Source organism: Anopheles coluzzii, chromosome X, assembly GCF_943734685.1.
Source record: "Anopheles coluzzii chromosome X, AcolN3, whole genome shotgun sequence".
Taxonomy (NCBI): domain Eukaryota; kingdom Metazoa; phylum Arthropoda; class Insecta; order Diptera; family Culicidae; genus Anopheles; species Anopheles coluzzii.
In genome coordinates, this window is record NC_064669.1 from 17,804,314 (window position 1) to 17,822,146 (window position 17,833).

General features: G+C 44.3%; 1 protein-coding gene across 8 annotated transcripts in view; it reads right to left on the reverse strand.

Annotated features, from left to right (window-relative positions):
- Positions 1 to 17,833, reverse strand: part of LOC120959698 (guanine nucleotide-releasing factor 2) — a 55,760-nt gene that overhangs the window by 36,375 nt on the left and 1,552 nt on the right. For 6 of the 8 annotated variants that reach the window (XM_040383325.2, XM_049606086.1, XM_040383349.2 and 3 more), the window contains one exon: positions 15,621 to 16,376. In XM_040383325.2, the coding sequence (XP_040239259.2) occupies positions 15,621 to 15,675 (55 nt within the window). In that variant the 5' untranslated portion in view covers positions 15,676 to 16,376. Of the gene's footprint in view, positions 1 to 15,620; positions 17,820 to 17,833 lie in introns of those variants that run through there. The other 2 variants (XM_049606084.1, XM_049606082.1) reach the window with 2 other exon arrangements.

Consider the following 17,833-nt stretch of genomic DNA (forward strand, 5'->3'; position numbering starts at 1 on the left):
GATTATTCAGCCTAAAAAATATGAAAACCAAACGCCAATTCGTCGCGGGGACGATCAGGTTAGCTTATGAAGGATTGAATTTGCTTGCTGAAGGATATAAGGAGGAAAAAATTGTGCAAGAAAGGTTAAAATTGTTTGGATGGACATTTTAAGTTTAATTAAAGTTAATTTCAAATAGAAAATGGAAAACAAAACAATTTTAAAATGCATCTTTTTTGTACACAAGTAGTGAAATCCAATATGGCCGACCGTAACTGTCAATTGGATACAACCCGGATGATGAAGACTGTTCCACTGACAGGCCGCAAATTTCAGCTTGCTGGACAGGAAAGATCGGAAGAACTGCCGTGCAGCTCTTTAAAATTAACGAACTGGGTCGTTCAAGCTCTTCAAACATTTCAAGAAAGATATTCAAAACTCTATTCCTTAGTTAAACCATCTTAAGCACCAATGTTGTAATTTTTTCGTTATAATAAAAAATAAAAAAATACAGATTTTGAACATGTTTAGATCTCGAGAGGCTCATCTGTTCCTTAAAATGTTAAGATAGCAATAGATAATTAGATAACTTTGAGGAGAATTGTTAAGCTTTTATTTTATTTACATTACGTACTTGATGGATGTTATCTAATTCTATCCATGCGTCGCTGTGACGTCGTAGGAAATAGTAATGCATTCACGAAAGTTTTCTAATCTGGTAAAATCGTATTTAGCGATTTAACGAAACAAAAAAGATTGTAACAATAACAAACCCTGAAGCTGATAATGAGGAAAATATAATATTATACTGTAACACTACTGTTCCAGCCCACTGAGTATGCACATACACACACAAACACAAGCCAAGAAGCATTGAGAGAACTTTCTTTGCAAACGCTGATTTACATGATCCACACAAACCGAAGGCATGACATCACGCTACCCATGAGAAGGGGGTTGAAAGGTGAATCATTTTCAGCACTTTTCTCTCTTTCTCTCTCGGTGTAGTGATTCTGCCCGTCCTGTCAAGCAACCGTCACAAAAAGGACACAGCGCAGTGCATGATCATAACGCTCCTATTGATGTCCAATGGAAAATTAATGCAAATTGCTTCACGCTAATATTCTCAGGGAAAATAAAAGGAGGTGTAGGAGCGGACGAGGAAAGTGTTACAGCAAGTAATAAAACGCAATTATGACTGCACAAAGTGCGCTATAAATGGGACGCCACCGACGATGGACGATGGTTCGATCAAAGGTGTAAAGTGGAGAACTTAAAACACCCATTAGCATTGTTTGCCGCAAGTTCCGTTCCTTGTTCGTGTGTGTGTGTTGTGTGAGTCTCCCTCTTTCTTTCTCTCTTTCTTTTTATCTATGTTTCCCTTCTCTCCATTGCATTCGAAAGACTAGTGAGCCCTGAGGGCAGTAGTGGGGTCCCTTGCAGGCACTGAAAACTGCAAAACGTTTTCCACCGGGGGTAAAGAGAAGGTGAAAGGCATACGAGGCCTGTTTGTATGTGTGCAATTTGGAAAAAAAAGCCGGCAAAGCGTGAAGCGCATCGGAAGCGGTCCACGGTTGCTTGGGTTCAGGTAATAAAGAAAAAGAAATTGATTCCAAAAAGTGTGCAGACACACTCACACTGCCACACAAACCCGATTAAAATTGAAAGCCAACACTTCTTACCCTCCCTTCTCTTCCTGTGTTTGCTTTCCAATTGAAGGGGTTTGTTTTCATCCCAATGAGGGTTTGCGCCTTCCCGGAGAGCGGTCGAAACCGTTGGCGAGAAGAAGGGAGGCAGCGTGATGATTAGATAATGTTTCGCTAAAAGCCGCGAAAAGATGCTTGGCAAGAGAAAAGCAGCCAGCTAGTGGTGTGTGTATGTGTTTTTTTTCTGCCCTTCTTCGCTTTCTCTTTTTTGCATTTTTATTAGCCTTTTTGTTTTTGTTTGGAACATTATCCCTTTCGTTGCTTCGGCAGATGGAATAGATACGCAGCGCGACAGACTGCTTGAGCTCATTGAATAATCATATTATCTTCCCAATCCCCCTCCCTCCCCCAATCAAATATACAGCACAATATGGTACATAGCCTCTGCGAATGCAACGCATTGAAATCTCCCGCATGAATCTGGTTCGAAGGACTAAAAGTGAAAACAAACTGTGTAAGTGGAGACGGAGGCAGTTGCTCCCATAGACCGTTCTGCGTAGTTTCTTCCTACCTTCACCGCCGCTCATTTACGTCAAATTACGTCATCTCCTTCAACTCCCCCTCCCACCCCCGCTCACAGTGCCTTTATCTATTATTTGAGCTTGTAGGAACTGCAAAAATCAACCTTCAGCTTCCTTTTAAAAATAGGCTGCATCGTTACTAATGAATCAGAATGCCTTCACCTGTGCAACCCACCCTCTCTCCCTGTCTGTGGTTGTCCTTTGTTGTTGCAAATCGATTTCTTCGAATGCTATTTCGGGGTTCGCTTTGCTGACCTGCACCAACCATCCTGCACCCACGCCCGTGGGTGGGTGGAAGGGACAAAACTCGAGCAATGATGCATCCGATTTTCATCAGCTTTGACATCGGAGATGCAGCAACCCGTTTCGCCCACGCTTGGGTACGAGTTTCCGATTATTCTGACCCCCAAACACTCTGCCCTACCTCTTTCTCTGTTGTCGCTTCTTCCCGCTTGCCGACCGGAAGAACGAGCAGTGTAGTATTTGTGTGTACACTAGTGATGCGCGTTGCGTTCCGAACCTGCCAGGTGTGATCCGTTCCTGCATAGCATCGAAGACCACGATTCTTCAATGAACCCCAGGAAGTTCAATCTGAACCTGTTGTTCTCACTGTGGTAAGATGATGATGATAAGCCCCACCTCTTACCCCGGCACAGGTTTGAGAAGTATCTATAAGACAATTTTATTCTAAAAGGCAGAGGCGAATTTTCCTATAAGCGGAATGAGCGGCCGCAGGACACCAAGCTCAACCTCCACATATTAGTTCCCTTTTATATGCGATTGCATTTTTTCATTCATGCATACTAACATACTAACGAAAAACTAAATCTTTCAAAAAAAGTACATACTTACGAGCAAGTATGTGAAATGTGTTGATAATGCTTATAGCAATCAAAATGTATTAATGACTTTGAAGAAAATTGTTGAAGACATTGACTAATTCGACATACCTTCTCACTCTTCCTTATTAGCTTATATTAGGTTTTATACCTCTCAACAGGAAATCACACAAACTTGTCATTAAACCTCTCATAAACATGATTGAGCAAAGAAATTCGGTACAAATACAACCAAAAAACAAATGAATAAAATAATGTTTTCATGCTAGGATTTCAAAATTCACCTCTCAGGTTTACTAGGCTTACTAACTCTCTCTACTCTGAGACCTCCAATATGAAAAATCCCTTTTATTCCCCTTCATTATCAGTACATTTTTGTCCCTCTATTTTGGTATGTAATCTGTATCCCTCTTATTTGTGTATGGTGTTACCATTGTTATTGCATGATGTATGGTCCCATCTACAATCGTCTTCGCAGTTTCATATAGCACTAGTCAAGGTTTCATACTAAATTTTCTATGTCTAGCTTTTATGAACTTTTCTTCCACTTTTATACTCCTATTTAACAATCCCTCTTATTTTACAGTACCATCGGCTCTTTGACAGTCTCATTGGCCCAGAAATCGCAATCAGCACCAGAATCGGAATCAGAATTGGCTCCGGAATTAGAGTCAGTTCTTGAATTTAAATCAGACATTTTAGAAACGAAATCAGTTCCGGAATCTAAATGGGAATGGATCAAGTGAATTTGGGTTTTTTTTTGCTATCCACACAATCGTAGCTGCATTAGACCCAAACGACTATTCTCTTGGAGATATTGAAATACCATTTTGATTGCGGAGCCGATTCTGATTGCAGAGCTGACTCCAATTCCGGAGCTGATTCCGATTCCAGAGTCGATTCCAATTCTGAAACAGATTCCGGAATCGATTCCACAGAAATTCCGAGCTAGTTGGAATTGATTCCGACCAAAACTTCAATTGTTTCGATCACTAATATACATAGCAAGCAGGCAGTCTGAACCTGCTTCTCTAAGCGTTTTTTTTTTCGACTCGATTCATTTAGAACACGAATCAGTCGTTCTCTTCTCTTTTACTTATTTTAGGGAAGAAAATACTTACTCATATTATTTATGTAATTGATAACAACGCATGACCTACTCTCCCACTGACACAGATAACGGTATAACACCTACGCCATCAGCTTAGAAAAGGAACAGTTTCCTATCCTTAACACTAGAACCGCAGATGGGACTTTTTTGTCCCATCGCACTCGAAAAAGGGTTGTTATTCCGCTTGCCGTCGTGACAAACCATTGAAATTTTCTGACTTTTATTTATTTTGAACGATCTTTCGAATGCGCTAATAAAAATAATTGTATTCCATATGGTTCTTTAAAAAAATCATTTTTATCCTAGAACCGCCATATGGGACATTTTTGTCCCATAAGCAAATTTAATTGTGATGGCTGGCATCCCTGCTGTCAACGAATGAGGGGTGTGTTTCTGCAAGTCTGGCAGCACTGGCGTGTACGCATTTTGTGACAAGACATGTCAATACGAATAGAACAATAGAAGTGCGCGAAAGTATTTAACTGCATACGTGCTTTTACTCTTGCTTACTACATGCTTATGTTTTCGCTATATTCAATCGTCTAGTCCATAAAAGCATTCTACCGTACACTCTAGCACAATTTTATTAGCAGCACTGGTTCGTCGTCTTAAAAAGATTTATTATACCTAATTATGGAGTTTATTAATTATTTTACCACATGAAACCCTTAGGAAATAATAAACATGTCTAAATATGTACACATAACGAATGGGACAAAATTGTCCCATATGGCGGTTTTAGTAAGGTTGAAAAGTCCGGCGGTTCTAGTGTTAAGGAAAAGTGCACTACCGGACGATATTGGACGCTCCCGTAGTGCATTGTTTAGTCAAAATCAAAAAATGCGTAGCACAAGCTTTCCGATTCCTAATAGAGCTTCCTTATTAAATTATAAACATTTCGATTATATATTTACTGTAAAGTGAGTTACTTAAGACATGTATATGCTCATAGAAGTAGAATAGTTTTGCTCATTCACTAAACTATTATTTATCTTTGTTTGTATTGGGCATAGAAATTCAATGATATTGCACATCACAAAATACCATTATTGAAAGAATATTTTAAAGTGACCCGTATATAAAAGAAGCCACTAAAAAGCGTAACCAGGGAGATGATTTGGACCCTGAGATTCGTAGTTTTTTTTTTAGTTCTTTACACACAGGTTCGTTCCAACCTGTTCCCATCACTAGTGCACACCGTGCATGCATCGCTTATTGCCCCATCTCTCGTCTTTGTTGTTACACTAACGAGAGATCGGAATAAAACATCTGCACACATACGCACAAACACACACACACACAATGGACATCAACATGTGTGTTGAATGTTGGAACCTAGAAGAAATTTCATCAACTCATAAACAGGTATGCTCGAAAAAAAGTCCCAATCGGGGGCGATAATTGGGTGGGTGTGGCATTTGCAACAGCATTGAATACGGGCACACGTATGTATCATATCTGAGCAGGCTCTTTTTGAGCAAAGTAAAAGTTTCCCGCTGCTTGCTGCCAGGATATGTTGCAAACAGTGAGCGCTTTCAACGCTCCCTCCTGACACGCGGTTTCCATGGAGTTCTCTACCTACCCACCCATCATGGTTGCTGACCTTGGATCAAATCAAACCATGAGATAGCGAGACGACAGCATCACACACACACATACACCCAGTAGCAATAGTAACAATAAAACAGAGAACAGAACTAGCAAAGCATGGTAAAAGCTATGGGAATGTGGGCTTGGAAGCGCACACTAATGCGTTTCCTGGTTGATCCTGGTAGAGAACAGAAGAGGAACAACTCGGCTCTATGTCACTGCTGCTTTAGCGAGAAATGGGACAGGCCTTCCGACATCCAGTCCCTAACAGCGGCGATAATCGCCACACTCACACGTGTATCCTTTGCGATTTATTTTTATTTCCGTCTCGGCATTCGGTATGTTTCATTTATTTCACTAAACCGCTTTGCCTCCTAAACCCTCTCTCTCTCCCTCTCTCTCACACCACTCCCGTTTTTCTCAATCATTGAGGATGATGAGGAGTTGACCGTGAAAATCCCCAGACCCGATAACGGACGGTAGTGTTTCTCTGATTTTAAAATGACCGATAACAAGCTGGCGTTAACCGACACACGCCCGGGTATCGAAACGTGTCAGTTAGACGAAAGGCGTCATGGGGTTATAAAGTCTCTGCCACGCGCATCCTAACTCCCACCCCACGGTCGGAGGAAGCTTAGTGATTTGTTAGTTTTAGCCGAGCCAATTAGTACCGGAGGCAACAACACACTGGGTACATTTGCGGGTGATTTGGAGCGCACAGCAAATACTTCATCACAATGCTGATCGGCGGGGGTCGGCGCCCGGCAAAAGGTGTCACCGCTAGTTAGTGCACAGTTCGCCGGCCAGGGAACAGCAGCAAAGCGACAAAAAAAAAAACAAACAAACAAAATCAAAAAGGAATGAAAAGCACACACACAACACAATAAAAGCGCGCGTGCGGGCAGAAAGGAGGGGCACAGGTCAGCGGGACAAGGCGAGGATCGAGTCAGTGCCGGCCTAACCGTGAATATTGTGTTCACCCCGCGATGGTACCAAAGCGGCAAACTTTTGTCGCGCAAACACCCGGTTGCGAAGGTTGCAGGGGCCGTGGCCGTGAAATGTGATCAACAAAACCCAACAAACAAACAGAGGGTGCGCGGAGGGGTTGGGGGTGTATGCTCGGTAACAAAAAAAAGTTATCGGAAATCTATCGACCCCGGGCGGCGACAGCACCGGCTCAAAACTACTGATAATTACCGACCGGAGCGAAAATGCCATTTGCCCGTTCGATGCCTGCTGGCACGGACAGAACTTTTCATGTCATCATACGGGGTCAGGTCACGGATTTTGCAATCAGCTACCACGGGGAAAGTTTGAAGCCGAACACTGCCGTGCCGTGATGGGAATCGTGCAGCAGCGCGGAAAATGCGCAACAACGAATCCAACGAATAGAAAAAGCAAATCTATCTGTCGCTTCGCTGCTAGTTTTCAGGATCGTGACATTTCTGACGGTGTCTTGGCTTGCTGGAAAGATTCTAGCATCACAAGCAACACTTTTTTTCGTTTCTGCTCATACTGCTGGCTTACAAAAGTGTGAATGCGCGCGCATTGTGCGTGTGTGTGTGTGTGTGTGTGTGTGTGTGTGTGTGTGTGTGTGTGTGTGTGTGTGTGTGTGTGTGTGTGTGTGTGTGTGTGTGTGTGTGTGTGTGTGTGTGTGTGTGTGTGTGTGTGTGTGTGTGTGTGTTTGTTTAGATTCCACCGATTCCGATTGTTCGGTCTGGTAAGCAACTCACCAAGGCGAAGCCGAACCTCACCAGGGTGCTGCTTTGTGAAATGTGATCGTAATCGGCAGAACTTTTCCGGCAGCTCGACGCTACCCCCGGCTGGCCACGACTGAAACACTATATTCGCCTCGTGTGTGGATGATGCACAAAAAAAAAGCTGCAGCCAACCAATATGCGGCTTCACGGCTGGAGCGGCTTAGTCACTTGGCTGGGATTACATTACCCGTTTTGCGAGGGCAATGGGTGTGTAACAGACAGTTAGATTGTGTGAACTGTTCGCATTTAGTGCGTTTGCATGACATAATTTTAGCAGATCGTCAACGATATTTCAATCGTTTTTTCTTCCAATTGACACTGTTAAAACATGGTTTGCTACCATCTTCTAAGTCCACCCAGATCCGGGCATACGCTGATGATAAGGATGCTGACTGCCAACTGGTAATTCTAAAGCCTGAAAAATCAGCTTGAAGTCAAATCAGGACGAAGTCTATAGGGACTATATAGCACCTATAAAGCACTGGTACTCACATTCTGAGACATGGACACTGTCCAGATGTGACGAAACCTTTGATTAATTTCGAGGCATTCATGAATCTCGAAACATAAATGAATCTTCAAAGATTCATGAATCTGAAAGATTCATAAATTCATTAAAGTTCATATATCTCCAAGGGAGTCATATCATACATATCTATTTGATTTTCAAATTATTGAATTTGCGCGAACCCACGTAACAACATGCCCCTCGTGGGCTCTAGCCACGCATGATCCGTCTCCCCGTAACAAAACAAACTATCCGGCTGCGTGGTACTTGCCAAGAAATATCGAAAGCCTGTATAGGCTGGGATGACCACGAAGATTTCTACGCCAAGAAGAAGAATAATGAGAAACTCAAGCTCTATGAATCTTTGGAGATGTATGAATCCCTAGAGATTAGTGTATCTTTCGAGAAATATGAATCTTTTGATATTCTTAGGAAATCTTAGGAAATTCATGAATCTTTGCAGTCGAGATTCCGATTCATTTAAACATTACAAAGATTCATTCAGATTCGTGAGATACTTCGATTTCTGCCATGGCCTATGTAATGTTACGCATTAATATTACCATCCCTTTGGTAATAATGGCTGCTGTAGTGGAACGTCATTATTTGATTTGAAAATCTTGTGAACATAATGATTAATGTAAATGGTTTTTTTTTCAAATCATCAATTAGGACACAGTGCCCGTTGAATTAAACAAATAATAATAATAATGATGAATCTGAATCAAATTTACCTAACATCTAGTGCAGCGTATCAAGCTTGCCAGGCTCTGGTGAGCTGGCCATGTAGTACGCATGGAAACGGACGAATCAGCCCGTAAAATGCTTTTAAACCGTCCAAAAGGACAAAGGGGACGTGGTAGACCCATTTCGAGGTGGCAAGATGGCTTGGAGGTGTTCGCCATTAAGGTCAGGAAAGAGGATTGACAGATGAAGGCGCCATACCGTGAGCGGTTTCGGACAATCCTGGGCCTCAGGCCTCAGTTTAGGGTGCAACACCACTATGATCCATGAACGTACCGTAACATATAAGGTACCCGAATAATGTTTTATTATAAACTGTTGCTAAATCAAGCTTTACTTCAATCAATGATTGCTTTGATAATTTAAGATACCATACTTGACCTTGAATTAGAAAACTCCTAAGATTTTAACAACTTCAGCAAAACATCTTAAAAAATTGATTTAGAAAATCCGTCTAATGAAGTTCTAATTGTTTATCCATTTCACCGTTAGTCAGTACTTCGTTGTTTGGGGATCGCACCTCACACGCATCCTTGGTACATCACACGTACCACCACCATATCCATCGCAAGCTTTGCTGTGACCAACTGTCTCTACCGTCGACTCGCCGTTATTAGCCATGATTAATTCGCTGCTCTACTCCTTTCATACTTTCCAGTACAGAATTAGCGTTACACATGTGTGAAAAAGGCATCAGAATTAAATATCCAAATAGCCTTACGCACTACTGACGAGTGTGCCAAAAATGTAGAACTCTCAATAGATTCGTTCAATCTGTCCTTCTCAACTTTGTGTCGACGTGACACAGTGTCCCAGTTGTAGCATTTCAAATTGCCATCTCACAGTGCACTCACAGCATCCCAGGATCCCTTATAGATCGGCAGCATTTTGGTTGCAAATGCCCATGACGAATAATTTTCGCTCCCTCACAAACGCTCCAAAGCGGGCAGCGTCAAACCTCCGCTTCCTGAATAATTTTACAGTTCCTTAGCTTCCATAACCCAAAACGAAACTGTAGTCCGGTATTATGTATTCTGCAAAAAAACGGTTCTCTCACATGCACTAATTGTACTATGGCAATAATTTCATTTCATTTCATTTCATTTATTTAATACAATATCCGCCATCAAGGCTAAATATAATAGACTTAAAACTAATTTAATACTAACAAATAAACAAAATAATTCATGAAAAACTAAGCCTAACTAACCTAGTCTTGACCTAGCAAAAAAGAAAAGAAAAAAACAAGAGTAGAGCGTAGAGCGATAGCAGGTCACCGAAACAACGTGGTACCTAAGGTAACCTGCTGTCGCAACAAGGATGGAGATCTGGTTAGTAACCAGCCAGAGGTCCTCTCGCGGTGGGCTCAGTACTTTGATGAATTACTCAACGACCAGTTAAACGAACAGCTAGAAGCGCCACTAGCAGATAGTGTAATGCTACTGCCACCTAGCATAGAAGAAACACGAAAGGCTATCCGTCGGCTGAAAAATAACAAGGCACCCGGAACCGACGGAATTGCAGCTGAACTGGTCAAAAATGGAGGTGCACTACTAGAAAACGAGATTCATCAAATTGTTACTGAGGTGTGAGATAGCGAATCGATGCCTTGTGATTGGAATCTCGGCATCATCTACCCCGTATACAAGAAGGGAGACAGGTTGAACTGCAACAACTACAGGGGTATTACGGTGTTGAATACCGCCTATAAAATATTCTCCCTGATCCTTCAGGATCACCTTGTCCCGCACGTCGAAGAGATAGTAGGAAACTATCAAAGAGGATTCCGAAACGGAAAATCAACCACTGATCAGATCTTCACCATGCGGCAGATCTTGGAGAAGATGGCTGAATAAAAAAACGACACATACCATCTCTTCATAGACTTCAAAGCCGCATACGATAGCATAGCCAGGGTAAAACTGTACGACGCTATGAGCTCATTTGGAATCCCGGCCAAACTGATAAGGCTAGTTAGAATGACTATGACCAACGTCACATGCCAGGTGAGGGTGGATGGAAAACTCTCAGGACCTTTTGCTACCACCAAGGGTCTGCGCCAGGGGGACGGGCTTGTCTGTCTCCTATTCAACTTGGCGCTAGAGAGGGCCATCCGCGACTCGAGGGTGGAGACTACGGGAACCATCTTCTATAAGTCAACCCAGATCCTGGCATACGCTGATGATATAGACATCATTGGTCTGCGGCTCTCCTATGTAGCAGAAGCCTACCAAGGGATTGAGCAGGCGACAGAGAGCCTCGGATTGCAGATAAACGAGGCAAAGACCAAACTGATGGTGGCAACATCAGCGGACCTACCAATAAATAATCCGAATCTACGTAGGCGTGACGTACAGATAGGTGAACGCACTTTTGAAGTCGTCCCACAATTCACCTATCTTGGGTCAAAGGTCAGCAACGACAACAGCATGGAAGCTGAGTTGCGCGCAAGGATGCTGGCTGCCAACCGGTCATTCTACAGCCTGAAAAAGCAGTTTACCTCAAAGAACCTGTCGCGACGGACGAAGCTGGGACTATATAGTACCTATATAGTACCAGTACTCACATACGCCTCTGAGACATGGACACTGTCCAAATCTGACGAAACCCTCTTAGCCGCGTTCGAGAGGAAGATGCTCAGAAGGATAATTGGCCCCGTATGTGTGGAAGGACAATGGAGGAGCCGCTATAATGACGAGCTATACGAGATGTACGGCGACCTCACTGTCGTACAGCGTATAAAGCTCGCCAGGCTCCGGTGGGCTGGCCATGTTATACGCATGGAAACGGACGACCCAGCCCGTAAAGTCTTTTTAGGCCGTCCACAAGGACAGAGGAGGCGTGGTAGACCCAAATTGAGGTGGCAAGATGGCGTGGAGGCGTCCGCCATTAAGGCCGGGATAACGGACTGGCAGACGAAGGCGCGAGACCGTGAGCGGTTTCGGACACTCCTGAGGCAGGCCAAGACCGCAAAGCGGTTGTAGTGCCGGATAAGTAAGTAAGTAAGAGCGTAGAGACTATCATAAACTTAACAAAAAAAAGAGAGTAATAGAAAACTAAGGAGAATAACTAAAGGGAATTAGAAGAAAAAATACGGTTACGGAAAGAGTTAAGAGAGGAGCCTAAATCAAAGTGATAGTAAAAGTGGTTAAACAACCTGAAACAGGACAGAAGAGGGTCATTGAAAGTATAAAGAGTATGACGTGTTTCAATTGACAGAGGATCACGTGGACGAAGAGAACGAGAGGGAACATACAGCGAGATGGACGAGAGTAAATCAGGAGCATCAGTAGCAGAAAGTAATAAGCCACCAATAAAACAAGCCTGAAACACTTGGCGGCGGAAGCTTAAGGAGTGAAGATTGAATAACTGCAATCGCGTTTCATAGGGAGGTAGTGAGGCAGCACCGAACAAACGACGAAAGGCAATCCTGGTAAAGAGGCGCTGAATGCTTTCAATTCTCGAACAGCCATCAATAGTAGGAGGATTCCAGATGATGCTAGCATATTCAAGAATAGGCCTTACCAAAGCACAATAAAGGATTCTTAGGATGCTTTGATCTCTAAACATAGAGGTAAAACGTAAGATAAACCCAAGGGTTCGATTTGCTTTTAGTAGCACCTCATCAAGCTGCAGTTTAAAGTTAAGACGACAGTCAAGTATAATACCAAGGTCACGGATGGACATAACACGAAAGAGGGAAGCGCTAGAGAGAGTATAGTTAAATAAAATAGGAGAAAGAGAGTGAGAGAAAGAAATAACAGAACATTTTTCGGGACACAGGCGAAGTAAATTGGATGAACACCAATGAGCAAATGCATTGAGGTAATGCTGAAGTCCCAGACAATCAGAAGAAGAAGACACAGGTAAAAAGATTTTGATATCATCCGCATAAAGGAGATGACCATCAGGAGGTAAAACATTACAAACATCATTGATGAACAAAGAAAACAGAAGTGGACTTAGCACACAACCCTGAGGGACACCTGACGTACAAAAAAACTCCTCAGATAAGTACGACCCGGTTTTAACCCTGCATGATCGATTACTTAAATATGAGGACAGCCAGCTAATAATGCCATCACCAAAACCAAGTTTAGACAATTTAGCTAATAATAAAGAGTGAGGTAAACTATCAAATAATGTTTTATTACAAACTGTTTCTAAATCCAGGTTTACTTAAATCAATGATTACTCTAATAATCTTACAGTTTCATTTGCAGAATATCGTGAAAAGACGAGTCCGAATTCTACGATGTCTAGTTTTCTGAACTATGTGTATTGTTATCAAATCTACTTCACTATATTTTATGAGAGAGTGTTCTTTCAATCTCGAATCTCGAATTCAAAGAAGTTGAATTAGAAGAGTTGCACTTAATTCTATCCACAATATTAACTATAGCCAGCTTTTTCCCAAAAAAAAAAAGAAAAGTCACTTCCAACCTGATGATCTCGAAGGAATCTGAGGTTCGCTAAGCGTCGCAGTTAATTGCAGCGATCATATTATTGCCGCGGAAGCTGACATCATCTTAGTCACCTGAAGCTTCACTCCAGCCTGACGTTCATCTCTGAGGAATTTGTGAGGTTCGATCGGAGCGTCACAAGAGCGTCGCAGTTCATTGCAGCGTGAACGTCATATAGCCGCGTTGGCTGACTTCATCTCATAGTCACAAGCTAGCCACAGACATGTTCTAGCATGTCCAGGAGCATGTCTCTACACGTGTATATCAACCTTCTGGACCGAATGCCTACCTTCCACAGCGTTGTTACATGTGCATCGTTATTCAATCATTCTACAAAAAAACTCCCAACCAGCATCCCATCCCAGCCACAGCAATCATGGGAGTAAAGATTTACAGCTTTGCTTGCTGTGTTTTCGTTGTCGTTATTGTTGTTGTTGTAGTGTGCGCTAACAGAATGTTAGAGATGGGTGACAAGGTGTGCCCAGCATCCCTCCTCCAAGCAGTGTTGGAGAGCACCGCTGGTTAATTGGTTTGGAGACACGTGTGTGTGTGTGTGTGTGTGTGTGTGTGTGTGTGTGTGTGTGTGTGTGTGTGTGTGTGTGTGAGTGACAAGTGTTATGACTCAGACACATCCGGGCCAGCCCTCTCCCGCTTTGCTCTGTACACCTTCCTGCCTGTGAACCACTTTGTTACAAGCTTTGACAGCGATTTGATCGACGGTTTGATTGGTGAATAATTTTCGTACGAAGAAAATTTGTCATCGTCCCTCCGCACCAGGGCTGCTGATGGCACTGAATGAGTTTGTGTGTGTGTGTGTTTTTTGTGTTTGTTTCATTCTTTAGCTTTGCCAACTATGCACTTTTTTCTGCTTCGGTTGATTGGTGGTGGTGGTGGTGGTGCGAACTGTGCTAGATCCATTTGCCTGGAAGGGAAACTAATAGAACGGCCAAACATAGGGGCGAAGGGAGGAGGTGGGTAGAGTACAGGTGAGAGGTTATGGCTTGGGGGGGCGGTAATGTAAACTAACAAATATAATGAAGACACATGCACATATGAGCGAGAAGGTGGAGCTCAGCGAGCATTCGGATGCAGCGGCAGGCGACGAACTTGGACGAACGAGTTTTGTGCGATAATCGGGGACAGGAAGGAGAATGCTGGATGGCCAGTGGAGGTTGATTGGAGCATAAGGTCGATAATGTGTGTTGTTTGCATTACCATACATGCACACACACACACACATACACAGTAAATGGCAATTTACGAGTGACGCTAGATATTCGCTTTGCCATGGATTTTGCCACGGTCACGGTCAATCGGTATGTGTGTGTGGGTAGGTATGTATAGTGAGGTAGGTAGTGTAGAAGAGGCCCCGGATGTGCCATCTCGTCATCTTGCATGGTACATTAGAACCGACAGCATAAACTGCTAATCCCTTGCCTGCCAACTCTCCTTTCTTTCTGGAGGATATAATTTTTTTATCAGCTCCACACGTTTGCTTCCCTTAAAAATTACTCATCCCTCTCCCCAAACAACAGTCCCTAAGTTTATCTGTGGTAACCATGGACGAATTTAAGTGTATGCGTGTGTGTGTGCAAGCTTGATTGCTTATTGGAGCGTTTTCGAGATTCGAGACAAGATTGAAGCCATTTTTCGATTTGCGACACTTGCGTTTACTATTTTGTTTTTTTTTTGCGTATCCTGATTCCTAACCTGATTACTTTTGTGGTGGTGAAGGAGGAGGGGGAAGTGATGGGTTTTGTGGTATGATAGAAATATGGATGCTTGATCGCTTGCGTTGCTTTGAGAATGTTTATAAATCGTTAGTTATGATCGACATTTAAAACATCCCATGTTGAAGAGCATTACTCACTAGACGGAGTTTAGGTACTCTGGTTTGTCATAAATTGATTTTGCCAATGCCAGATTTTTTGCAATTTTGCTGGTTTGTTTGAGATGTAAATCATGCAAAGCTAGTTACTTTTAATTCGCGCAACAAATCCAACCAACAATTACGTCAAAGTCCCCCTTAATGGGGGCATGTCCATTTGGTACCTAACGAGCAGGACAGGCTCTATTCTTATTATAATTGCCTAACCATCTGCAGGACATTCATTAGATCAAGACGATGAAGGACGGTTGTCAGGAAGGAACAAAAACAAAGCACCAAAATCTCTGCCAATCTCCCATCGAATTCTGCCCAATCAATATTCAAATCCTTCGCCGCGTACAAGGGTCGGCCCTCTACTGGCCACTGCCTACTGTATTATTGCAGGTTAATTAATTGCTCCCTTAATTTCTCGGACATCGGCTCATCTTCCAACGTCCGCCTCGGCTCGCAACGGCCCAGGCACAATAAGATTATCCCCAAATGAGCGGCGCGTAGCTTACGGGACACTTACCATTGACGGGCATCGTGGCCGGATTGGTCGCTCGTTCGTCTTTTGGTGTCGCCATCGGCAAACGGGGTCCCGGGGGTGGTGGTGTGATGCGGTTTGGTTGCGCCTGTTGCGCTTTTCAAGCGAAGAAGACGTGCGAATCACTTGACTCCAAAGACGACAATGGCGGTCTCGTCCTGCCAGGATCCGGGGGACAGTGGGTGTGTTGTGCCGTGGTAAATTGATTGTAGACCGCCACTAAAACCGCCAACTGCTGCAACGCGCGCGCTCTCTCTCTCTCTCTCACACACACACACACACGTGCACTGTACGTGTGCGTGTGTGTGCGCGCGTGGTGCTGGAGCAATGTCCAGTCCCGGGGGTGCCGATTGCGGGGATGCGCACTGCGTGGGTGCGGGTGGGGCGAAGCAGTTTACGCTGATTGCCGCTGGTGCGTCCCGGTGGTGCCGGGGGCAATCGTCGGCGGTGCTGTGGCTGCTGCTACGGCAAAACGGCCAGCGCTGGTAGTGCAGCAATGATGCATCGTGTTCGTTCGTTTATTAATCACGGAGTACGCGCGGGGATCCCCCCCCCCCCCCCCCACAACGGGATACGACACAGGACACACACCACACCGACACAGGAGGACACAGGAAAAACACTTTCGCTTCGATCGATCAAAGTCACTAGACACACACACACAAGCGCGCGCGAGGGCTACGATGGTACGTTGTCGTCGGCACGGATTTGCTGCGCGTAATAAATTGCCCTAATTGATGCCTGGAAATCAAAAACAGCGAGAGCAGGCAGCGTGTATAAAGGATGCGTTTTCGTTTGCGGAACCATTTGGGGATGGGAAGACACAGCCAAACAGCCGAACGGACAGCTGCTCCATTCACTGACTTCTAAGCTTCGGCAAGGCAGCTGTAACACACGCACGCAGTTCTCGGCACTCGAAAAGAATACGCAAAGGATACGTGCAAGAACTTTATACTCTGAAGGAACTGACTCACACAACAATTTATCACACACAAGCATAGGTCTGATCCGCTGATGTCTCTGTAGGCGCGAACTCCACTTCCACCCAAATGCTAAACTGTCTCAGACACGCTCGCTCCTCACAGGAAGCCGTAGCATTGCTTCGGGAAGGACTGTTCACGTTTGCACAAAAAAAAACCAAAAAGGTAGCAAAAAAAATCCGAATTTTGGGGGATTTGCCAGCGGTGTGCCACTGTGTTTGTCTCTGTGTGCGCGCGCGGTGTGTTTCTGGTTCGGGCTAGAAAGGGTTTCCGGTGTTCCCGCAGTTATCACATGTGCACACTGTGCACACCACCGTTCCCAACTGGGGTTTGGTATGCACTTCTCGGCTGATTATATTGCACATTCGCAATCGCAGCAGCAGCAGGTGCAGTGTCGCGGCCCGACCTCGTCTCCTCTCCGCGCGCAACCATCATCAGCATCTCGCTCTCTCTCTTTCTCTCTCTCTCTCTCTCTATCTCTCTCTCTCTCTCTCTCTCTCTCTCTCTCTCTCTCTCTCTCTCTCTCTTGCTAGTGAGCGTTGCTCTGCCTGTTTTTGGGTGGGTGGGAAGTGCAGCAAAAACGCTACCCTGACGGATGCCTGGGTTTCTGGATTGTCTCGGGTCCCGGCACCGTTTCCCGGTGAACTTGTCGTCCCTCCGGAAAGTGGTGCCGATTCGTTTAGAGGAAAATGTGTGCGTGTGTGCGTGTGTGCGTGTGTGTGTGTGCGTGCGCCCGCGCACCCACCAGAGAGCGAGCTACGACCTGTCCCGTGCGGTGTGCGTACTCTGATGAGAAAGGTCACCCAGCAGCAGGCCCGCAGGTTCTTACTGCGCTGGGCGAAACCTGTCGTAGGCGGCTCGCATCAAATGGAGTTAGATGTAGAGAGAGAGAGAGAGAGAGAGAGAAAGAGAGAGCGAGAGAGCGAAATAGTGAAAACACCACCAGTGAGATAAAGCAATACAGGGTTTTCAAAGGTGTTCTCATGGCTGTGGGACGCTTTATTGAGTCTTTCTGAATTGAAATGAACTTAATGTAATGGGAATTGGACTCTATAGCACCCTTGTTGGACAATTCCAATAGGAATTTTCGAGAAGCATGTCCAAAAAGAGTGCCATAGAGTCCAATTTCCAACAGGTGAAGTTCACTTCCAATAGGAATAAGTCAAGGAAGAGTCCCACAACAATGAGAACACCTGGAAAACCCTGTATATTGAGCTG